The sequence below is a fragment of the Falco biarmicus genome, chromosome 7 (genome assembly GCF_023638135.1).
Source record: "Falco biarmicus isolate bFalBia1 chromosome 7, bFalBia1.pri, whole genome shotgun sequence".
In the NCBI taxonomy this organism is placed as follows: domain Eukaryota; kingdom Metazoa; phylum Chordata; class Aves; order Falconiformes; family Falconidae; genus Falco; species Falco biarmicus.
In genome coordinates, this window is record NC_079294.1 from 33,152,077 (window position 1) to 33,177,112 (window position 25,036).

The window sequence follows — 25,036 nt, forward strand, 5'->3', positions numbered from 1 at the left end:
GTACCAGAGTTTAAGCTCTCCTTAGAAATACCATCTATAGTGTATGTAAAGAAATCTACCTAAGCTGAATGAACAATTTTGCATCACAAGGCTGCATCAAAAAACTTTTCTCCTCTTCCAGAATAGGTGAACAGTTATAGCCAATAACTGTGTTGATTTGCAAATCATTTCAATAAAGAAAATCAAACTGTTAAATCATACTGTTCCAAAAAGATAATTCATTCACGCTCCACCTATGTTAAGAGGAAGACTTTTAATGGCTGAACTGTTGGACCAAGAGAAAGAACCCTGGATTTGTGCCATTTGTCTACCATGTAATGTGTGTAATAATTGAGCAAAAATACCTCTGCCTTCATCAACATATTTGTTTAATCTTTCTGATCAGAGAGGCCCAGTTAGCATTCCTATGCAGCTCTAGAGAATGCACTTTTTGCAGGGAAATCAACATAGACAGGGTGGCTGAAGATCATCTAAGCTTAAAACATACTAATGCGCTGTGAATATCCTGAGCTGAAGGCACCAACAGACAGATGTTTCAATTGTGTATACACAGCAAAAACTTTTTAACTGTTGACTCTTACACAGATCTTTTTAAACTAGTCCTTCTTTAATTTGTGGTCCATCACATCTGTGCAATCTGTAAAATGTTACCAAATCATTATATGCTTTCTACAGGTTGAAATGAAGACCCAAGTTACAAAGAAGTAATAAATTAAAACTCCTTTTCATATAAAGTTACAGCTTCTTATGTGGACTTGTTCTCAATTGTTTAAGAGCTGGAGCTACAGCAGTGCCTATTCATTTCACTATTTCCACCAAATGTATACACTCCCAATTCTGCATCTCTCTCCTCTACTGAAAAAAGTTCTAATGATGGAAGTGAAAACCAGCAGAAAATAAGAAACTAGATTTGCAAAGAGGAGTTGGATTTGCAAACCAATATTTTGATCCCATTTTGAAGAGATGAATTTTCTAAGACTATGTTATTTATCATACAAATCTTAGGTACAGCTGCAGTTTTCTGTTCGGAGTCTGTGAGTAAATGTGAATGCTGGCGGCTTCTAGAGGTTCATGTCAAAGCAATGATGAATTCCAAACTTCTGGTTATTGCTCAAATGTTCTTCTTTATGGAAAAAATAACTTAAACACAGAAATTCACTAGCGTAAGCAAAGGGCAAGTTTTAGAAAGCCTGTGACGATCGTCTCTGGTTGTATTGCAATTACCTTAATGAGTCAGTGTGGGATGTGTTGTTCCAAGATTGATCTCCTGTAGGTTACTAGGATTCCTTAGGTAACATATAATTCAAAAAATGTTGTGTAACAGGTCTTCACCAAAATAAAAGTTTTGATCAAGATATTAAATAAAAATCATTTTGACAGAAGTGAAGCATATAGCTTCATTTGAGATGTATTTTTAAATGCTGTTTCATTTATTTAATAAAATAAGTATATGTTTAAATGGGATGCTGTTTAAATAAAAGAAGTATTTATACATTTTAAATCTTCAAATTAAATATTGTGTTCTTTCAAGAATTCTCCAGTGTGATGGTGTTAACTGGAACAATTTTTTTAATTTGTCTATTTTACCAGTGTTTGCATAACTCTAACTTAGTATCTTTTTAATGAATAAAAAGTTGGAATAAAAGTATTTATCATTATGATAGGGAAGTTGATAATAAAATACCACTGTGCAGCCCCACATGGCTTTTCATTAACGCACTTTCCAAACAGCAATGGACATGGTCAAATAAGAATTCAGAGAGATGGTGCATGTGTTCGGTAGGTAGCCAATGGGAAGAATTTTTTCATATACGTAAATAACATTCCAGTCCCTTGACAATTTTTCACTGTGTTTTCAAAAGTTGAAACCCCCTATTGTTTACACAGGTATATTTAAGAGAGATTTGTATTTAAAATCTGAGCTGCATCAGATATGATTTTATTTTTAATATTGCTCTAATCAAAAGACGATTGGAATGAAAAAGAGAAAAATAATTCATAAACAAACAGTCTCGGGCTACAAGGTCCCAGGAGGTAATGAAGTAAAAAGGGGATTATTTATGGATGTAAGCCTGAGAAAGTACAGCAGTCATCATGAGCTACTGAGAAGTAATGTTCACAGAGACTCATGTCCTAGAGCTCTATTGTGGGATGCAAAAGACTGTGCTTTCCACAAACGGTGGAAACGAAGTTTAGTGGGTCCACGCTTCAGCAGCCCTGCCCATGTGTCTATTCTGCTTTAACCCCAGCTCCTTGGCATGGTCCTCCCCCAGGCTGGCAGAGGAAGGAGCTCCCACCACAACAAAAACCTAGTTCAAAGTTTGTCTTTGTGTGCATTGGCACTGAGAGGGCACTTCAGAGCTGTTGTAAAATTGCTATTGTTACAGACCTCGTTAATCATACAAAGGAACTTTTAACTGCACAGGACCTGTACTTGAGAGCTTTATTTAGCTGTCACAGGAGGACAGGAGTCACGCCATATGGCTTGTATGATTTCACAATGAGAACGAAATATTTCACATGCCTTGAAAATTACTACAGCTGACATTTGGAGAGGTTAAAAAAAAAAAAAAAAAAAGTATCCTGGGGCTTTCTTCCAAAATGTAACATCACACACATTGTACATGGCCAGCAAAGCACTCAGACAGCACTCAGTTGCTCAGTCGTGCCTCAAGATGCATCTTTGAATTATCTCAATAACATCTGTACCAACTGTTTTTTAATGTGAAACTTTGCCTAAACTGCCAGGAAAGACAAGGAGTAGGTATGTCTATATGGTTTTAATGTCTTACCTTTATTAAAATTATTTCACATACCTTTTATATTTAAAAAAAATAATATTTTGTGCTCTCAGTTCTAGTAAGAGTTTCCCTTTCTGTTTTACCATGAAACTAACTTTGAAGGTCAGGTCTAGTTCTCTTTATGTGTAAAAATGTGATTCATTTTATTCGATTTCTTTATAGCTGAAATGCTTAGATGTTTGCAGAATTTTCTCTTTCAAAGTAATCTTTACTTTTAAGATTCTTCCTAAAGCTCAGGTTGTATCTATTTAGTGTTTTCAGAGCACATGATCCTAGCTGGGTAATATGTATTAATAGTAATAATGGTGATAGATTCACTACATGGAAATTAATTTGAAATGAGTTCAAAGTAGGAAAAATATGTCATCATTTGCATAAAAGATGACTGGAATGTGTTACATACATAAATTTAAAAAACCATTCATGTGGCTAATTGTCCATTAGCACTAAATACTTAAAAATACAGTCTTAAAATTTGTCTTTGAAGAAGAAATTAAATTAAGCAACTGAAAATTAATTACATTTTCTGTCAAGACCTCTGGAGCTGTAAGTTATAAAAGGATTCTGGCTTGTGGTAGCGCTCAGGCACTGGCTAGTAGCCTCTGAAGAAATTCTCCCGATGACAAACTCTGCAAAAATTTCACGTACAATTGCTAGCTGAACAAGAAGTAAGATTGAGCTGTGGCTCAAATCTAAGTTGCAATGGAAACTAAATGTTTCTGAAGTTTCTAGTTTAGCCCACCATGAATATAAAATTTGTGTCTCCAGCCCAGAGATCACATCCAAAGTGTGCAAAATGACTCAGAAAATGAGCAAGCAAGGAAAAAAAGAACTTTTTCCTCTATATTTAGTAAAAATAATAATTTTGTTTACAAAAGGAAATGTTTAACAGTTATCTTATTTCTATGTTATTTTTGACATATAATGTTACAGATTTTCTTCCATTACTCTCACATCTTAGCCAACCTCCTGCTATAAAAAGGTTAGATTCCTGCTATCTCACAAAGAGCTTCTTGCTGTCTCAGAAATAGACTCTTTGATGTTAATCAGCCATTTATTTGCTCTATATATCTTCTCTCCAGCTTTAGATCCTCTCAAGTTATCTTAGTTTGCATGAGACTGTCAGTGAAATAGATGACATTCAGACTGTTGTGAGGGAAGATGTTCAAAGCCAGAGAGCCCAGTTCCTGCCAAGACTGCCAGCCTGAGTGAGTTTATGAACTCAAGATTAAACTTTGCTGCTCACTTAATTCTGCAATGATGAAAAATGTTCGGTGCATCAACTACCAAATTGCATGATGTGGAATATTAGTACTTAACTAATTGCTAGAGGCATCACAGAAACAGGTATTGCAAGCTGCTCAGATACAGACATCACTAAAGCTGGACATATATGTAAAAGAGCTAAACGATAGTTCTAAATGCTTTCTTCAGAAACTCCATCCTTAGCTATCCCCTTGGTGTAGAAATACAGAAGCTGAAAGAGCAGAGTAAAACAGCTGTAGAAGAAAGTTAACATTCAGGGTGGCTGACTGCAAAACACTGATTTTTTAAAAAATATTTTCTTTTTTATGATTGACACGCTCCGCTTGGATATGAAATACTGAAATGTTAGATGTCACCACAGGCTCAGTAATGCCTTGCCTACCATAATGATTCTGAGACTGAATACCTGTAAAAAACCAAGATCCAGGCACTATGGTCAAGCATGACAACACGAGAAGAATAAAGTCACCACAGGAGGCAGCTCACAACCCAGTGGATTTTCATGGGAGGATAATGTTTTATCTGTGCTCTCATTCCTGCAGTGTCTCGCACAGAGTTACCAGAGAGAAATAAATGTATTGCCAATGCTATACGTGCCTAAACGTTTTGGACGCTGGGGCTGCCTCTCTGCAGCTGAACTCAGCTGAAATTTTTGAACTGGAGGAGAGTGCTGTGAATTTGCAGCTGCAGAGGCCTTCCCTCCAGGCAAGATCTTGAGCATAAGACTTTGGATGAGTCAGTGTTTTATTATTACAACCGCTGACATTTAAGGGCAATAAGCTGTCTAATCTAACGGTGATTTTGAACCCTAAGTTCAGGACGGGAGGAACTGAGAGGGAACAAAAGAATGCAAAGTTAAGCAAACAAGTGATGCACACAGAGGGTGAGTAGCATTTCCAGCTCTGGGGAAACGGGCATTACCCTGCTAAAGTTATACATAGCATGGAAAATAAGACTGAGGGCAGGGCAGGGTGCAAAGCTAGCTTTGTGTCACCAGCATGACTCCCGCTACTCTCAGAGAGCTAGAATTCGGCTATATATGTTTCTGTCATTAGTCTGGAGGAGTCATACAGAACTACTTAGACAAAATGGGCACTTCCCTTCCTCTGTGCTACTTCAAACAATGGCAGCAAAGAGAGGAAATTTCATAGAATGTAGAGGAAGTTCCATCCTTGCCAATTCTGGGAACATTTCTCACCATTGCACATATGAAGCATGGATTGATCTGGCCTATAATAATCAGTGAGCACTAATAAAGGATTTCCACCAGTTAAATGTTTGTTACACCTCTGATGGGAGACAACTGTTGGAATTTTATGCTTCTTTTTCACAGCCCCTTTCTCTCATTTCAAAGACGTCTCCTGTTCACTACTTCAGAATTTTTAAAAAATGACTGAAACTCCTCTACTGAATGTTCTCTCCTCAAACCGGAGTGAAAACAAGAGCAATGAAACTATTTGCCCGGACTTGGAGGAATGGTGGGAAATTGTGTACTATATAGTACCCAATTATATCAACATCATCTGCCTTATTGGAATGCTTGGAAATTTGTTTGTTCTCTTCACATACTTACTGCACAAGGGGTCCCTGAAGACAGCTGAAATCTACCTTACGAACTTAGCTGTTGCTGATCTTATCTTCCTCACATGCCTTCCTTTCTGGGCAGAGAACATCAGGAATGAATTTGACTGGCCATTTGGCAAGTTCCTTTGTCGCAGCACCAGCATGTCCATCACCCTAAACATGTACACCAGCATCTATTTGCTAGTGGCAGTCAGCGTGGATCGCTATTTGAGTTTTGTTCATACCTTGAACCACAGAGGGATACGGAGGAAAGCTATGGCCAAAGGGATCTGCTTGCTCACCTGGTTCTTCAGCATCCTTCTCAGCATCCCAACCTTTATGTTTCGGACTGTGAAATACTTTCCTCTGTGGAATATTTCAGCATGCACTTTAGACTTCCCCACCCCAATGTGGATAACAGCTGAAAACCTGGTATTCAACTTAGTGGGGTTTGGGTTGCCATCTACAGCAATCATCTTCCTTAATTTGTCTACCTTTCGCTCCCTACAAAAAAAAGCAAGAGAAGGAAGAGCACTCAGAACAAAGAGTTGCAAGGAGCACAAAGGCACAAAGGCCACCAGGTTGATCTTCACAGTGGTACTGATGTTTCTCTTGTGTTGGACTCCTTACCATTTTTTTGTATTCCTTGATACATTATACCAGACAGAAGTGATCAAAGGCTGCTTCTGGGGGGAACTAGTCAACTTTGGTGAGCAGTTCAGTTATACTCTGGCTACCACCAGCAGTTGCATTAACCCTGTGATTTATGTCTTTGTTGGGAAATACTTCAGGCAAAAGGCTTTAGAAGTTTTTTCACAGTTTATTCCCTGTGGATTTCCTTTGAGCTGGGTATCGTTCAAAGAAAAGTCTTCATATTTCAACATGTTTCCAATTAGAAGTAGTTTAACCTGATTGTTCTAGGTCCCATCTTCATTTTGATATTACAACTTAATTCAAATGGCATTAAAAATGAATATGAATTGCACTGATCTAGCATTCACAGACTAAGCAAATTATTTATTCAAGTAAATCACTTGACTGCTTATTTGTCCTCAGGTTTGCTTTTCTTTGTGTTATCCATCCAAACACCTAACGTGATATCAGAATTTTATACCAAATTATTTAACCTGTCTTAACAATTGTCAGTGACTTGAAGGAAACCTCTTTGACAAGATACCAGAAGTCTGGTTTCTTTACAGAAAGCCATAAGCTGGAGGAACATTCTACTGCATTATACCTGTGATGACAACTACTATACCACCAATAACACTATACATAAAATTAAAATGTGTATTACAGAGCAAATATGAGTATAATCTTCAGGTGATAGCTGCATTTGAGCAATTATAGAATATCTCCGGTTATTTTTAACAATATTTTAAATGTTTTGCATTTTCACAGTAACATATGGAAACTCTGAATATTTTTTGTGCACTTCAAATATATTCAGGGCATTAATATTGTACAAAACAATGTACCATAAAGAAAGTGTACATAAGTTGTAAAAAAAGTGAAGCAACCTGGCACCCTCCACAAAATCTGACTTTTTTTTTGTCCAGTAAAATGTTACACAATTATTTCTCAAGTACGTAAAGATTCTTTTTATTTTTTTATATATGAAAATATCAGTGATGGCCATTGAGACTCTATTATCTTGGAATGTCTTTCATCTGAAGCTAATCCTTAGATACATATTTATATTTTTATGAATCAAAACTAATAAAGTGCAGAGTGTGTCCCATTTTACACCATAGTCTTGTTCCTTCTTGTATTTATTTTGCATTTTGTCTCTCTCTGTGTTCCTTTGGGGAAAAGCAAATATATAGTTTTGTAATTAAAAATCCTTGCTGTTACCAGAATATAAACTCTAGCGGTAGTAGTGGTAGCAGTAGCAGCAGTAGTAATAATAAAAATAATAATGATAATAATGATGTAACAATAAAATACCAGACAGGAGACAAGAAGAAGGAAACTTCCATCACAGCCATAATTGCACAATAGACTTAAGACAACCGAGATACCTGTTCCCATAGCTCTAACAGCATGTGTATGTATGGGTATGGAAGAAGACAGGAGATAGAGTGCGGCCTGTTCAGCCAGAAGGATACTGAGTGCAGGAAGGGACATACAAGCGCATCGTTTGTTTAATCAGTTATTATACAGCTGTTTGGTCTTGTACTCCCTGTGTTGTATTTTCCACAGTTCTTAGTGTCACCATTTTGAATATGGAATTAATATCTTAATTATAGAAATCTGCCCATTCAACTTCATTGCAATAAGAGTAGTGTTCATTTTTAACGATTTCCCCAAACTTTTTGAATCTTAACAGTAGAAGCCTTTTGAAGAGTTAAAAAACTTGGTACCACGATGCTTTAAGAATTAGGGGTGGATTAAGGGAGCAGGAATCAGTCATAGCTTTATTAGTGACACTCCTTCTGTGACAGGCTTTTTTAAAATAAATGTCAGGGTTCGACATTAGCAGTAACAACAGCATGTGAAACCCACTGAGTCATCTGAGATCAAACACTCAATTCCAGTCTATAGTAACACACACAGCATTTATTTAACACATACTCGGCTGAATCCTTAATTCAAAAAACTTCCAAGCAGAGATATTTCCTGGGGAAAAAAAAAATTGAAATCATGATAAAAAATGTATAAACAGAACCGCCATTTTCCCACTACACATGGGGACCTTAAAAGGGAAAAATATTTTGTCTGACTAATGCTTGTCCATGTTTTGTAGCATACACAAATAAAGGGAAAAACACTTCTTGAGCACTGTGGCATATTTAGGGTATGAGTTAATAGGTTGAAAATCGGTCTGAAATCCAAAATCGATGGAAAGCCTCCTGTTTATCTCAATGGGCAAGTGACCAGGGCTTTCATGAAAGTGCTTCTATTTCACATGTGCACAATTCTCAGGAATCACAGAATGGTCAGGGTTAGAAGAGACCTCTGGAGATCATCTAGACTAACCCCCTGCTAGAGCAGGTTCACCTCAGGCAGGTTGTACAGTCACATCCAGGTGGGTTTTTAATATCTCCGCAGTAGCAGGCTCCACAGCCTCTCTGGGCAGCCTGTTCCAGTGCTCTGGCACCCTCAAGGTAATGAAGTTATTCCTGATATTCAGAAGGAACTTCTGTTTCAGATTGTGCCTGTTGCCCCTTGACCTGTCACTGACCACTGAAAAGTGCCCAGCCCCATCCTCTTGACAGTCACCTTTACGATATTGGTAGACATTCATGAGGCCCCCTCTCAGTCTTCTCTTCTCCAGGCTGGACAGTCCCAGATCTCAGCCTTTCCTCACAAGGGAGCTGCTCCAGTCCGCTCATAATCTTTGTAGCCCTCCGCTGGACCCTCCCCAGTAGTTCCCTGTCTCTTTGGAACTAAGGACCCCAGAACTGGACACAGTGCTCCAGATGCAGCCTCACCAGGGCAAAGCAGAGGGGGAGGATCACCTCCCTTGACCTGCTGGCCACGCTTCTCCCAGTGCCCCCCAGGATCCCACTGGCCTTCTTGGCCACAAGGGCACACTGCTGGCTCATGGGCAACTTGCTGGCCACCAGAACCCCTTCCCCGCAGAGCTGCCTCCCAGCAGGCCAGCCTGTGCTGGTGCTGGGGTTGTTCCTCCTTACACTTCCCTCTGCTGAACTTCATTATGTTCCTCTCCACCCAGCCTCTGGCCTGCCCAGGTCCCACTGAATGGCAGCACAGCCTGCTGGTGAATCAGCCACTCCTCCCAATTTTGTGTCATCAGCAAACTGGCTGAGGGTACCCTCAGTCCCTTCATCCAGGTCACCGATGGATAAGTTGAACAGGACTGGACCCAGCACTGAGCCCTGGGGAATACCACAAGCTACAGGCCTCCAGCCGGGCTCTGTGCCACTGACCACAACCCTCTGAGCTCCACCATTCGGCCAGTTCTCAGTCCACCTCACTGTCAACTCATCTAACTCGCTTTCTGAGTTTACTTATGAGGATGTTATTGGGAGACAGTGTCAAAAACCTTGCTGAGGTCAAGGTAGACAACATCCACTGCTCTCCCCTCATCTACCTGGCTAGCTATTCCATCATAGAAGGCTATCAGGTTGGGCAGGAGTGATCTCCCCTTGGTGAATCCATGTTGACAACTCTTGATAGCTGCCTTTTCCTCCACATGCTTAGAGATGACCAGGATGAGCTGTTCCATAACCTTTCCAGGGATGGAGGTGGAGTTGACTGGCCTGCAGTTGCCTGGGTCCTCCTTCTTGCCCTTTCTGAAGACTGGAGTGACATTGTCTTTCCTCCAGTCCTCAGGCACCTCGCCTGTCCTCCATAGTCCTGTTTCAAAGATGACGGAGAGTGGCTTGGCAGTAACATCTGCCAGCTCCCTCAGCACTCAGAGGTGCATCTCATTAGGGCCCATGGATTTGTGGGTGTCAAGTTTGCTTAAGTGATCTCTAACGTGACCCTCCTCAACCAATTGAAAGTCTGCCTTTCTCCAGACTCTCTCTTGCCTCCAGGGTCTGGAAAACCTGAAGGGTGGCCTTGGCAGTAAAGACTGAAGCACAGAAGGCATTCAGTAACTCCACCTTCTCTGTGACCTTCGTCACCAGGGCACCCACCTCATTCAGTAGTGGGTCCACATTTTCCCTAGTCATGCTTTTCCTACTGATGTACTTGAAGAAGCCCTCCTTGTTCTCAATGTCCCTCACCTGATTTAATTCCAAACAGACCTTAGCTTTCCTTATCTCCTCCCTGCATGTTCTGACAACATCCCTATATCACTCCCAAGTGGCCTGTCCCTTTTTCCACATCCCATAAACTACCTTCTTCTGTCTGAGTTTTGTCAGAAGCTCCTTGCTCACCCAGGCAGGTTGCCTGCCTCCTTTTCTTGATTTCTTACTCATCAAGATGAACCTATCTTAAGCTCAGAGAAATTGATGCTTGAATATTAGCCAGCTCTCTTGGACCCACCCTACCTTCCAGAGCCCTAACCCATGGGATTCCTCCAAGTAGAAAATTGAAGAAGCCAAAGTTAGTTCTCCTGAAGTCCAGGGTTGCAGTCCTCCTTATTGCTCTGCTCCCTCCATGCAGGGTCCTGAAATCCACTATCCCATGGTCACTGCATTCAAGGTTGCCCCCAGCCTTCACATCTCTAACCAGTCCTTTTTGTGAGTACAAGGTCCAGTACAACTTGCCTTGTTGGCTTCTCCACAACCTGCATCAAAAAGTTACCATCAATGCTCTGCAGGACTCTCCTGGACTGCGTGTGCCTAGCTGTTTTTTCTTTTCCAGCAGATATCAGGGTGGTGAAGTAAAAAAAGGAAAAAGCATCTGTAGGTTAAATACTGCTTTAAACCATTTAACAGGGTCTTGTGAATCAATTGCTTTACTCTCCTATACAAATGTATGTAAATGAAATTATTTTTCATCCATAAAGTAAAAATTGATCAGCTTCTCTCATTACTGATTCTGTGACCAATACTAACGTAGAAAAATATGAAGAGTAAATGCAATTTACTCCACAGCAAATGCAAAATTCTATATTTAATCAGAAATAATCCACTGCATAGATACAGGGTGAAAAGTGAGAGACTAACATCAGTTTAGCAGAAAAGGATCCATAGACTGAAAATCGAACATGATCCAGGAGTGCCATGCTGGTTTTGCCTCAAAGGTGTCTATGACAGCATGTAATGAACTTAAATTGTAGTAAGGGAGGCTCAGGATAAGCATTAATAAAACCTTCTCCTAGTAAAGGTAGTGATAAGCTGCCTTGGAGAGAATCCACCACAGCAGCAAGGGAAGCATCCAAGACCACTTTAGACAGACATTGTTGGGGACAATATGAATTAGTTCTGCCCCAGCACAGGGAGTATTTTTAATGATGTGTAACTCTCCACTGACTCTTTGTCTTGTGCTCAATAAATAAAGTTTCCTTGTTTGCATTTTGAGGGCTCTTCACCTATTACCTTTCAATTAATACTGAAATGTCACGTCTGATAGCCAGTTAAACAATACTGCCAGACTCCACTGCCCATGGGCTGCTCTTTTGAATAAACTCTCTTTTCCCCTTCTCGGATGTTACTTCTCACAGTCCCAATAAATATTGTCAAGCGTTAATAATTAAAAAATTTCTGTGCTGCAATGCTAATCTTTTATAGCCAAGACCCTAAAAGCCTGCAAGTATAATTTAACTTGTTCACCCCATCCATCTACATTGAAATAGTATATTTTATTTTTTAATCATAAGTTCCATAGGGCAAGGACTACCTTTTTGTTATCTGTTTAGGCTAGCATAGTCTGTTTACAATATGGCTCTGCTAGCACTAGTGCAGTGAAGTGACATTTAGGATTCACTGAAACCTATCTGAAGGAATAATACAGCCTGGAGTTGCATTGGCACTATCAAAACATTTTGACAAGCTGTTTCAGTTTTACAAGCTTTAACTGTAAATGTAGACAGTTGTCATATCAGATTCTGCCTGTAACAAGATAACACACACACACACCCCAAAAAAAAACCCAAACAAAAAAACCCCAACAAACTACCCACACCAAAACTGGCTGATCCATTTCTATAACTGAAGGTAGAAGAGAAGACATTGATCACTAAAAATAAAGACAGATGCATTTTCAGAGCTTTAGAGCCACATGGGCTTCTAGCCTGCCAGGATTCATCTTCCTGGGAAGAGCGCTCTTTGTCATCCCTGTGAAAATCATACCGAACCAAGTGAAAATGTTGACTCTTAGGTGGAAGAAAGCAGTCTGCATACAGTACGGATGTGCTGGAGCTTTCAACAGCTAGATCCCATTCTCACAGAGATGCTTAAACCCTCTGCAGCTGCCTGTGACAGGGTTCCAGAGAGACCTACCAGGTCACAGAGCAACAGGACCCATTTCACTGCCTGCAGGTGCTGTGGGCCAAGGGCAGTGGGTGTTAAGGAAGCTGCTTGCTCATGGTCCTAGCGAGCCTGTTGGCGCACTCCCAGCATCAGGAAAGGAACAAGTGACAAAAGATCTGCTAGACCACAGGACCAGAATTAGACTGGGGAAACAGGGCTGTGGCTGGAGGTTAATGGTGAACAGAGAAAGATCTGGCTGGAGACCACGAGTCGAGAAATGCAGGACAAGAGTGAGGGGAGAGAAGAAAGCAATTGCCAGTGTCTCTGCCAGCCACTTCCCAATGCAGCAGTGTGTGGAGGAGCAGGGAGGTCACACTGACCAAAGGAAAGCACTGAGGGAGGAGAGGAGACAGGCCCTGGCGATATCAGGAGACACAGCAGGAACCAGTGTGCATGTGAAGGGGAAAAGGCTTTGACAAGGAACTGGGAAAGAGCTGGGACCTGCTGTGCAATGAGGTCAGAGCAAAGGATAAAAAAAGGAAGAAGTAGCAGACACCTCAGGATGGGACTTGGAATATTTTGTTCACTTTAGAACTAAAGTTTGCCAAAATTAAAAACATCAAAAGAAATTTGAGTTTACCAAATTAAGCATGCAAGGGCCCGGAAATGTTTGATCTAATACTGTCCCTGGAATCTCAGTGTGTCCTCCTTCAGTGTATGAGTTGTAATGCAGTCTTATCTGACTAAACTTTGAATTTCCAGCACCGCAACCTAACCACTTCTGATTTAGCTTTGTGTCATTCTGCCTTATGTGGGAGATAGACACACATAAACCAAACAGTACCCTCAAGAAACTAAATCATCCATCCTGCATGTCAAATAAAAACAACAGTATAGATAATACACATCCTGCCTTGATTTTTACAAAAAGAAATCTTTGAAACAACGTAGAATTAAACTGAAAAATTTGCTGCAGTGAGATTATATAGACGCAAACGAGTCTAATAATCATATCTGAAAAGATTAGAAGAAATTCTAAAGTAAGAGCGATTATGAAGAACGTTGTCATCAGCACAAATGTAGGAAGGAACATTCCCCTTTCCTTGTAGCTCAGCAGGCTGCCTGACAAACAGCAGACACCACCTTTGGTCACTGGAAAGGAGTCGTCAAAACAACTTCATGGTAGAAGAATAAGGCAGGGCTTTGGGTCTATCAGGAGGGCAGGAGGAGGACAGAACTGGGGATTCAAAAATATACTACTGTGTCAGCTCAGGGCACAGAGAATAGCTGGAAACACAGATCCCCTGGCTGGACCATACAAGAACAGGGTTTTTTTTATTTTTCTAAGGCAAGCTGAAGCTCAAAAGCAAAACAAGCCCAAGTGAAGAGCATGCCAGCTTGTCTTAGTTACTCTGGTGTTTTTCTGTTTTCTTCAGGTTTTCAGTAGTTGCTGTTTATTGCCAAGCCTGTTATTTCACACGTGAGTGAAAGTAAAATCCTGAGTATCTTCACCAGCCTACTGAACTAGATGAGAGACCTGCCCCTTCTTTCCCTAGCCCCAAACAATAAAGAGCCCTTGTGACTAGCATGTTCCTCCCTGGCGGAGAATCGTCGTGGACCCATTTAGTCACAGGTATCACGCCCTACTTTAATTCTCCAGCACACACCACATTGCAAATACCCATCCGACTGAGCAAGAGAAAATGTTAGCAAAGCTTTACTCCAAAGGAAGAGTGGACACCCTCTCCTTTCTTTCCTTTTTTGTTGTTGTTGCAAAACAGGCACAGTCTTGCTGGACGAGTTCACTCTGCAGCTGCCCACAAAGAAGTAGGACTTGACCCATTCTTCAGTTCCACCTTGATTATTAAGCATGGCTTGAACAGATCCAGCTGCCTCTCAGGGTCAATCCATGGGCAACAATGCATCATAGCACCTCATCTGAATGGTAAGAGGGGAAAATCCTGCTTTAGCATTCTGCTCCTCAGTTTCTGGCAGGAGAACCTTGTCCACACAACCTACTTAGGTCATGCTGTTGCCACAAATACAGTAAGTCTTTTGTGACATCAAGCGGTGATCATGGGGGGGGTTACTAAATGACATGACACAGTAAAAAGGGATCAATTAACTCAAAACTTCCTACTTCTAAAGCATACATGTGGCTGGCTGCAGTGCATTGTACAAGAAAATGCCTTAGGAAGCAATTGCCCAAGAAAACAGGGCTCTGCCATCTTACTGTTGTGCACCGCAGGTTTGTTTCTGCAAAATCTTTGCTGTCTGCTAGTGATATTTTCTTTCAGGAGCTGAGGCTTATTCTCCATCATCGCTCTAATCTACAGCTACAGCTGGAAGACACGTTCTCCTCTGGGAAGTAATTCACGCACAGGAAAGTTCACATTTGGTTTCATGCATTGATATTTATCTAGTTCAAGTCCTGCACGGCAAATCCCCAGCCACACATCAGGAACGAAACTAGCCACCACCATTTCCATCACACAAGACTAAGTCAACAGATAAATTACAAGGTCCAAATACTGAAAAAAACTTTTCGAATTTTTCTAGTATTTTTTTGATGTATGGACAAATGCACGTGTCAGGTAGCTACAGAATAAGATAGGCTCATCATTCAACACTGGGAGGCAGGATAAGTAAAAATATTTAATCTGCAGTCTCAAGCACTCATCTGAGTGACAGAACCGTTCTATGAAAACCAGGTTAGAGGCCAAAACCTCACCCCATATACATCACAGTACACTGAAATTAATGGATCTATACCTATCTGCACCAGCCAAAGGGCTAGTCCTGAACAGAGATAGTGACTCTGAGTGCCTGTCATTACACCATTTTAAGGTTACTACAGTTTTTTCAGAGTCCAAAGTGTATATAACCATCAGTGTATAGCCAGCGTAATAAGCAAGAGCCTTCATCTCTTTAGTTGTTTTTTTTTTCTGCTATGCTTTTCAGGTACAAAGCTTTTGTCACATGACAAAACTGCTGGCGCACACTGTAAAAGTTATTGGGGGGGGTGGGGATTTGCTCATTTGCAGGACAAAACAAAGAGACAGAACCTGTCATCAGCCTCTAGTGATAATGTGAGACACTCACTAAGCTCAGTTTTGGATAAAGACTGGTAAATGGCAAAAGTCAGTCAAAACTTGACACTAAATTTAATACATTTTCAAAAAGGAGAAACCCAAGAAAAATTAAAGATCAGGTTGCCTATTCCGCAAAACTTCAGTCCGTCCTCAAGCACCACGAGAAGCACTAAGCCTCTGAGTGAGGCCTCTTGCCAGCATTGCTTAACTCTTATCTGCTGATTGCGTGCCAGCTTCCCGGCGTGGATGCCAGTAATTCATAAGCCAAATCATACACAGCCAGAACATAAAATCTCTCTGACGTAGCAAGGGGTAGTCAGACAATGGGTGACGATACATCTGGTGGGATTTAACGCCCAACTAATATCCTTATATTCCCTAGTGAAATATTAGCCAAATAAAAGCATTTTTGTTTGTTTTACCATGAAATTAACCATTTATTTAGAAAAGCAGGACAAAAAACTAGCTTCATTCGAATTATTCATATCTCATCTTTCGTGCTATGGCAAAACTCAAATATGCTTCAAGTACACTGCACATTATCCAAACAGTAAGTCTGCGAAAGAATACAAGATGTCCCTGAGAAACTACACAGAAGCACCACTGATTGATCACTTTAAAAGGAGTGCTCCACAGAGAAAGCCTGTAGACCAAGGGCATGGTTTCAGTAGAATAAAATTAGATGTGTGATGTTAGACCTGTATTGTTCTTCCCGCTCTGCTCTGCTTCACTTCCAGGCATTCTACAGGACCCATCCTGTTTATTCAGATGAGCTGTGAAGAGTCTGGAAGAGTTATTTTGGGATACTGTCCCAGACTTTGGGGATACTGATGTGAAACACAACTCCCTTCATGCACTGGATTCTTTGTCTGCTCTTTTTTCAAATTCTCGCTATTCAGACTAATATTAGTGGCCTGATTTTAGGGAAAGGCTTCCTTTTCCAGTTCAGTATATCATTCTCTGATGGGCTGGACAATGCCATATCCAGTCATGCTGTGGGAGACCTATCTGAAGTCCCTGGTCACCGGTGGAGAAAGCCTGCAGTAGCAGATAATGGCAGATGATGCCCTTTAGCAAAGCTCCAGCCCCACAGCCTCTCTTCTACCCCACCATCAGGAGCACCAGGCACAGCCAGCCGTGTTAGCACATGCTGGCCTGAAGCAGGAAAGCCCCTGCAACTCCGCAGTAAGGTACTAGTCTGGTGGCACAGAACCAGAAAGCAGGAGCCCACAGTACAAGACAAAAGTGATGGACTAGTCACGTCATCTTCCATTCAAGGAAACACCAGCAGTATCTTCCTAGATGCCCAAAATATCTTTTTTTTTTTTGTCACCGAAGCCAATTGGGAAATAGCTTTCTTTGCCCAAGGTTATTGCTATATGAAGTGACAACTGCAGTACATCTTTCAGGAGCAAACAAGACAGCAAGGTGCACTCAGGTCTCTGAGCTGAGATGCACTCAGTTCCTTGAACATTCTCCTATGTTATGAGGAGAAAGAACAGCTCTGATGCTATTAGTCCAACTTAGAGTAAGGTTAACAACACTTACTGAGCATTAGCAATGAACTCATCCCACAACACTATTTTACAGGAAAAATACCTTCTATTTTGAGAAATATGAGTGTATGTTATCAGAAGCTGTTGGCAAAAGAACCAGTTTGTCTTAGAAAACCAGCAATAGAAATATAAGAATGTCTTAGTCACTCTAACTGAAAGCAGTTTTTGTACTCATGAAAAAATTCTGGTGTGACAATTTTAAAATATAGACACATAGTTTCACAGAATCATTATTTTTTACTGTCTTCTCCTGTAAGTTTTTACTGAGTTACATGCTATACCTTAATAACGCACTCTATAAAGAGTCAAATAATTGTTATCCTTTTCCTAGACATTCTCTTATTTGTACATTTTAAGTATTATTAACATAAAGGTTATTTCTGAGAGATACTTTTTAGTATTCAGCTTATTCAGTACACTTCTATACTTCTTAGGTGATAGAAAAAGTTGTGGCATAAGAAAAACTCTGGCACAGCGTAGAATTTAGACAACCAGCTACATCCAAAAAGCAGCAGTAAAGGTATGGAACACATTAATGAAATTCTCTATCCTATGCTGCTACCACACATGTGATCCAAAAGTGGTGTTTCTTGTAAGTAAAGCACTTGGGAAGGTCATATTTGGCAATGTCATCAAAGGTGAAGGACAACAAAACAGTTCAATGTTTGGGAAATGATGTGTATCATATAAAGGAAGGTTAAAGGAGTCATAGCTTGCCTGTGAGACCAGGGGCTGTTGGTGGTGGGCAAATTACTCCTGTCAGTATGGGCTACTCCGTCTGACGTTGGATCAATGACTGTGTTTCCTTGGTGAAACAAGCTAGGGAAGTAAACAGCAAGAGCCAGAAAATTAGGAGTTCTCCCCTCTTGTCATTCTAAGCACTGAAAGAGGCAGCAGGAAAAAGACTGTGTAGCAATAATTCTATACAGTCATGTAATCAGAAATTATCCTCACAACACAAACCCGTTAAGGGAGGTAAATGGAGGTAGGGCAAACAATAGAGGTTGTTGCATTTGGTTGCTTTCTGCCATCTGATATTTCAGTGTTATTTCCATTATTTTGCTATAAATAGTTTCTGTATACATGTATACATATGGAACTAAGACTAAAATAACTTTTAGTACTTAATAATCCATCTATTTTTCTGAAGGAAAATGGGGAAAAGCTACAGTTCTCTGCAAGGCAAATATTTTCTAATTCATGAGGTCTGAAAAACATTAAACTACCATTTGCAATATTCTAGGACATTAACTCTTCCTCCCTCCACATACACGTTACAATAAATACACTAAATTTCTCTTTCAGCAAATTTATTTGTAGTAACTTCTAACATAACTGACCGCAATTATTGTCTGATCCTGAGTTATAGCAAGATTGATGGGTTTGATTAGAGTTGGTAAACTGTTTCTGGACAGGCATTTTATTTGAAAAATACAGCCTCTGTTTTTCCTTATCAAATATCTACAGAATTAATGTGTTTTATGTGTTTCAAATGCTCATTGTTTGAATTATGCAGCAGATGGTATATATTGCAGCATACTAAAGAATGATTAACCCTTTAATCTTGCTTCCAGCAGTTTCAGTTGCTGATTTTCAGTGTGGTTTGCCATCCAAGGCTCCTGCTTTCATTTGTCGTCCGTCACTCGGGATACTTTCAGACCCACTAAGACCTCACATACTCTTTTGACAAGAGCAGCTTCTCACAGGAGCGAGTAATCAGGTCACTTCTTTCAAACTGGTTTGCGATCAAAGTTTTGCTGCCGGAAGTGTTGGGGAGTTGGGGGGAGGAATATGGGAAAGAAAAGGTGTCTCCTTTGCTTCGCTGATGGATTTTAATTTTAATTGATGGATTAGTAGCAGCCTGAAGCTGCTCTGCCAGCATGGTTCAGCTGGACACTTCTGCTTGACCTCATTCAATGACCTTCTCTATCTCCACTGGGGCTACAGACATGGAAATGAATTCAGAGTCTAAGTCTGGTTTTGCAGCAGCACTTACCAAGCTGGAGACCTTCCCAACAGATTGGTAAAGGAAGTGGCAAGCTGCACACGTGGTGCAGCACTGTATCCCACAGCACCTTCAGCATATTTTCACCAGCAGCTGCTAGCTGAGCTGTTAGAACACCGACATTGATTAGGGGCTCTTGTTGAAATGCATCTCTCTCCAGTCTCAAGGAAAGGTCGTGCCTCATATTCTGCTTGCTGCTATATGCAGCTTACAGTGCTGTTTGCCAAGTGTGTCTCAGAAAGACTAATGATGTTTATAGCGCTTCATACACATTTGGACACAGTATTTTCATGATAATCACGTCAAGAATTCAGACCACCCTGTGAGATGGCCTTCTCTGAGCAGGAAAAGAAATACTTACTAGTGAAAATGATTGGTGAAGCCATATAGAGCTTCATGAACGGCTAATTTCTCTACACCTTTTAAAATTGCAGTTGTAACTTATATGATTACAATTATACAATCACAATTTATAACACATATAACAGCGTTTTAAATATATCACAGCAGGTCTCTTGTGATGGAGCCTAGATCATTGCTGCAGAACTCTGTGCAAGGAGCACTGATTCTTATCAATTTTTGACATGTGTGAACTGACAAGATAGAGACTTACTGTGTGCGTCACCACTGCGTGCATGCTCTTACTGGGAAGTCTATACGAGCTGTATCATGCCTCTCCCTCCTGCCCAGTCCCACACATTAGCACTGCCTAGTGTAGCACGTGTTCACTGAATGAAAGGGTGCAGCAATGCTGACATAACCGGCTTGTCCAATCCCGGTTCTTTTGCACACCTTCATACAAATCACAACACACACAGGCTGTCACCACAGCAGCTCTGCCAGCTTAGATTAGCTGCTACTGATATAACGCATGATAACACCACAGGGCAAGCCAGGTCCCTGGATACATACGCACTGATGAAACCATCACCAGAACTGCCTAACTCAGCAGTGAAACCGCCAACAGATTATATATGGAGCATACCATTAGAGTTAATGCACCTGAAAGAAAAGTGAAGGGAAATTGTACTTGAACAGCAAAATGGAGGGACCAGAAATGGGTTTCAGTAACGGCCAGACAAAGCTGAAACTCCCTGACCCATCTAAACCATTAAACTGCTTTGCTCTCTTTGATGACCTGTATTAGGGAAAAACACTGAAGCATCAGAGAGGTCCCAACGTGACCTGCTTTGTTAGATGGCCCTTGTCTGAGAGATCAACAGACCTGCTTGCTCACCCATCCCTACTTTGGATTAAAGGAGGATTGAAGGGCAAGATAAAGAAGCTTTCCTGAAAGGTAAGAGTTAAAGTACAGAGGCAGCTGTTGGGGATGGGTATAAACATATTGGGAAGTACAAAGTTCATATTTTTCTTTAAAATTAGATGAAAATTTGTACTCCTCCTTTTCTCAGATATTGTAATCCCTTTCCAGTTACAATCTACTTCGGTTGCTTTAATTATTCTGGAGGACTTAACTTAGTAGCCAGGCAGTGAAAACCTGCACTACATCTCTGTCCTCTGAAAATTGCCCCCTATAACTCTCTCTCTACTTCCTGGAAAACTTCTGGCATCATTACTTAGGTCCACAAATGGAGAGCAGAGCCCAGTTAAAACACAGAAATTAAAATTCAAAGCAAGAGCTTGTGATTCAAAGCAAGGTGTGCTATCTCACAGGTACTCATTTACCAGCCCTAGCCCTTTCAAAGGCATGTTAGTGTTTTACCTATCACATACTGTCTAGTAAACACTTACCTAAGACTTGTGGATGTCAAGAGAACCTCAGCATGCCTATTTCCACCGATGAAGTGGAATATCACATTGATCTATGCCAACAAGGTATTGTGCCACATTGTGCTGAAATTCGAACAACTAGTGCAAGATGACTTGAATGAACTCCACGTAACTGAGGATATTATTGCCTTCCCGAGGGTGAAGCGGCAATGTTGTCAGCTCCTCAGAAAAGGAGGAATATGTATCAGTCATCAGCAACATTCGAGCTGCTTCAGGGACATCAGTGTACCACAAACGAACCACAGCAGAAAGCCTGTCTTTTATATGAAGTGTGCACCTGAGGTCTCAAGAGATGGGACAGAGGGGAGTAGAAAGACTGAGTGCATGAGCATACATGAGAGAAGCCAGGGGACTGAGAACTGCTAAGGATATATGCTAGTTTACATGCTAACAGGAAAGGATTAACGTCCATCCTGCAGGAACACATTGAGAAATGCTGTTGCCAGGAGAGAGAGGTAGGAGGATGTGTCAACAGCTGAAGAAACCCTAAGGATACTTACTGCAGAATTTTGCAGTAACCTAAACTGTTTTGCATGACTTCCGCTAAGTGCATAATTTGTATGAAGCAAATACTTCCAATTGTTTAGTTTAAATATTTCAAAGTATTCTCTCCCTGTTCACAGATAAAAGATGAGGAAATTACACTGCCAAATGCAATGTTAGTTATCTTCTGAGATCTCAGCAGCCCGCTTTATAAATATTCTGTAACTGGAGGCAGATTGCTTCCAAGCAGTGTGCACCTAGGACTAAAGTTCACATCACAGAATCATTTATACCAGAAGGAACCTCCTGAAATCACCTAGTCCAACCCCCACAGCTCAGAGTCAGCTACAGCAGTTTTCCCAAGGCCACGTCATCAAGTTTTTAATAGCTCCAGAGATGGAGACCCCAAAACCTTTCTGGGCAACCTATGCCAGTGCTTGACCACCCTCTGTCCTGGTTTCAGCTGAGACAGAGTTAGTTTTCTTTTCAGTAGCTTGCACAATGCTGTGTTTTGGATTTAGTATAAGAACAATATTGATAACATTGATGGGTTTAGTTCTTGTTAAGTAATGTTTATAATAAGTCAAGGACTTTTCAGATCCTAAGACTCTGCCAGCGAGGCTGGAGGGGCATGAGAAATTGGGAGGAGTCACAGCCAAAGGGATATTCCGTAGCATAAAAAAGTCATGGTCAGTACATAAACTGGTGGGAACTGGCCAGGGCCTTGCGATTGCTGCTCAGGGACTGGCTGGGCATCGGGCAGCAGGTGGTGAGCAATTTTACTGTGCATCACTTCGTTTCGGTTTTTTTCCTTTTGGGTCTTATCCCTCTCTCCCTCTCTCATTTTCATTAAAATTATTATTAGTGATGTTATTATTATTATATTTCATTATATTTCAGTTATTAAATTGTTCTTATCTCAACACATGAGTTTTATCTTTTTCCCCGATTCTCTTCCCCGTCCCACCAGGGGAGGGGCAGAGCAAGAGAGCAGCTGTGTGGTGCTTAGTTGCCGCTGGGGTTAAATCCCAACACCCTCACAATTAAAAAAAAAAATGGTTTATTACATTCAGATGGAATTCCCTGTGTTTTAATTTGTGTTCCTTGCTTCTTGTCCTGTCACTGGGCACCACCGAGAAGGGTCTGTCACTCTCTTCTTTATTACCTGCTGTTAGGTGCTTATACACGTAGATAAAATCCCCCTTGCGCCTGCTCTTCTGCAGGCTGAACAGTCTCAGCTCTCTCAGCCTTCCCTCACGGAAGAGATGCTCCAGTCCCTTAATCCTCTTAGAAAACGTGTGCTGGACTCACTCTAGTTCGTCCGTACTTTCTTGTACTAGAGTGAGTCCAGAGCTGGCTGCAGCACTCCAGGTGTGGCCTCATCAGTGCTGAGAAGAAAGGAAGGATCACTTGCCTTAGCCTAAGAATTTAAACCATCTTTATACGTGCACTTGGTCACAAATAGAGAAAAAAAAGGAAAAAAATATAAATCAATAGATATGGCATTGTAACAGGGGAGCAGAGCACCAACAGTCCTCAGAGATTTTAGTTATCATACACGAAACAACAGCTCCAAGGCGGAGAAAGGCACGCCGCCAAACGAGAGCACAGCTTTTCATTAGGGTGCTCTCCTGGAACCTGGAGAAGAGTGTTTAGGTCTCCACTGTATCTCAGGTGAAGGAGAAGACATGTGAACATGTGCCACACCTAACTTGAGAGCCAGCAGGTAGCAGGGCCCTTTTCTTGCACTCTTCCACCCGGGTTTCTCTGTCTCTGGGGAGATCTCTGTGATACGAACACGTTACCCTGGGCGGTCCAGGTGGGGGACTCCGGGCCTGTGACTCCCAGCAGAATTTAGGATTGAGATATCTACCCAAAATTTTGGCTCTGCCAAGGGATGTGTGATGCTGCCAGTTCACTGACAGGGTTGCAGATGTCCATGTGATTTTTAACAACAGAAATTTGAGAACCTTTACAATTAGATAGCAAAGCACTATCAATGACAGTGGTGAATGTACAGTGATGTCATGAACAGAAATGCCAAATTATCCCCATCGTTAGTCTGTTCTCTAGCCAATACAGTTGCTTTAATCTTGTATGTCTTTTCCCTCTCAATGGTAAATGGTGCATTTAAGACAACCAGACCAGACCTCAGGTGATGGCAAACACCTTTGCTTATGTTACTTAACTGGAATGTGGATTGCACCTTTGCAGGAGTTTTTATTCAGTTATAGGAAGACCCTGGGGCTGAATATCATGCCATTTTTAAAGTTCTCTTGGCAGAAGCACAGATCCTTCAAATAGCAGTACAGTATCACAAAAGCACTTCTTGGAAAGCACCCTTGTCCATTAACTGTCTTCTCCAAGGGACGATCTCATACAGACTCATCTCTAACTACAGACACTGCAATATGTGACCATGGAGGACTACAAGGCTACAGAGGCAGTCTCCAACACCACAGATCCTCTATCTGCAATGAGGCTAGTTTGGATTTACACTTCTGTGAGGGTGCACAGAATGAATCCTATAACTTGAATACTAGTGGAAGAATTCTTGCTGCCTTGTCTTTTTGTATAACACATTTTTAATACATGTAACCTCTGTCGCACCATCACTCTCAAAACTTCCAACATGGTTTTTAAAGACACATTAACTGCCTTGCCTATGCAGTCTCTACTCAAAAAGAAGCAATCAAGGGAGCACTGCTTGGCAACGCAGAGCTGGATGATGGCTGCTTTAAACACCATGCAGAACTCACTGATCTGCTCATCACTCCCCAAGCCCTTAGCTGCTGTTTCTCCTATGCAAGAACAGTCTCGTGGCAGAGATTACTCTATTGTACCTAAAACTGCCCCAGAATTATTCCAGAGTGTGTCTGATGAGGAAGGACCAGTTATGCCTTCAGAATTGCCTATGTTTACATGAATAGATACATAAAGCATGGATTAAGAGCTCTGGAGTTAAACACCATGAAACAGGGGCTGTACAACACTAACAACTTATTTTCCTTCTATTTCCACTGCATGTTGCTGGCAAAGTCATCCAAATAGAAATACATATGCAAATACATGTCAATGATCGCAAATTAATCATGTATGTAAAGCTCAGAGCTACAAGATAGATGCAAAACATTAATTTACTTGGTGTGAAACTGCTCCCAACAAGCATTTTCACTCTGTCTGCGAGATGGAGGATGCTGGTAGCTATTTAACTGATTTTTGTGTGAATCAAGTGTGCTCAGGAGATGCCCCCAGACCAGCATCCTGGCTAATTTTCACATCCACACAATGTATGGATTGCAAGCCCTGATCTCAACACTGACCTGGTACTCTTGGGTGACCAGAAACTGAGTATTGGACTCACACTTTAAGAAAGTTTGAAGTTCTTACAGGTGACTTAGAGATCAAGGCACCATCTGGAATTGAAGAGCAAAACTGTTGTGCAGACAGAGCCTTCGCCTCATCTTTCCACCTGAAGGGAAATGAGAGGTCTTGGGCTGGTGAAGATGCTCATCTTTAACACACTAACGCAATGTGAGCTCATAAACAAAAGCACTGATTTTCTGTGGAAGATGTTTGAGAGTAAAAATTTGAAGCTTAGACTTCTTTATTATGTGCTTAGCCTTGACTCAAGTGGGGGCAATCAGAG

The 25,036-nt window shown here is 41.1% G+C and overlaps 1 protein-coding gene across 3 annotated transcripts; it reads left to right on the forward strand.

Annotated features, from left to right (window-relative positions):
* Positions 1 to 2,629: 2,629 nt before the first annotated feature.
* Positions 2,630 to 7,381, forward strand: BDKRB1 (bradykinin receptor B1). 3 transcript variants are annotated; one of them, XM_056347784.1, is made up of 3 exons: positions 2,630 to 2,764; positions 3,884 to 4,950; positions 5,401 to 7,381. In XM_056347784.1, exon 3 carries the CDS (start codon positions 5,457 to 5,459, stop codon positions 6,540 to 6,542), a length of 1,086 nt encoding a protein of 361 aa, XP_056203759.1. In that variant the 5' UTR covers positions 2,630 to 2,764; positions 3,884 to 4,950; positions 5,401 to 5,456; the 3' UTR covers positions 6,543 to 7,381. The 3 variants fall into 3 exon arrangements, with proteins under 3 accessions (XP_056203759.1, XP_056203757.1, XP_056203758.1); XM_056347782.1 differs by having other exon boundaries at positions 3,884 to 4,009; XM_056347783.1 differs by lacking the exon at positions 3,884 to 4,950 and having other exon boundaries at positions 2,640 to 2,764.
* Positions 7,382 to 25,036: the final 17,655 nt, after the last annotated feature.

Coding starts and splice junctions, on each gene's coding strand:
- BDKRB1 (XM_056347784.1), top strand. CDS start 5,457: ATGACTGAAACTCCTCTACTGAATGTTCTCTCCTCAAACCGGAGTGAA.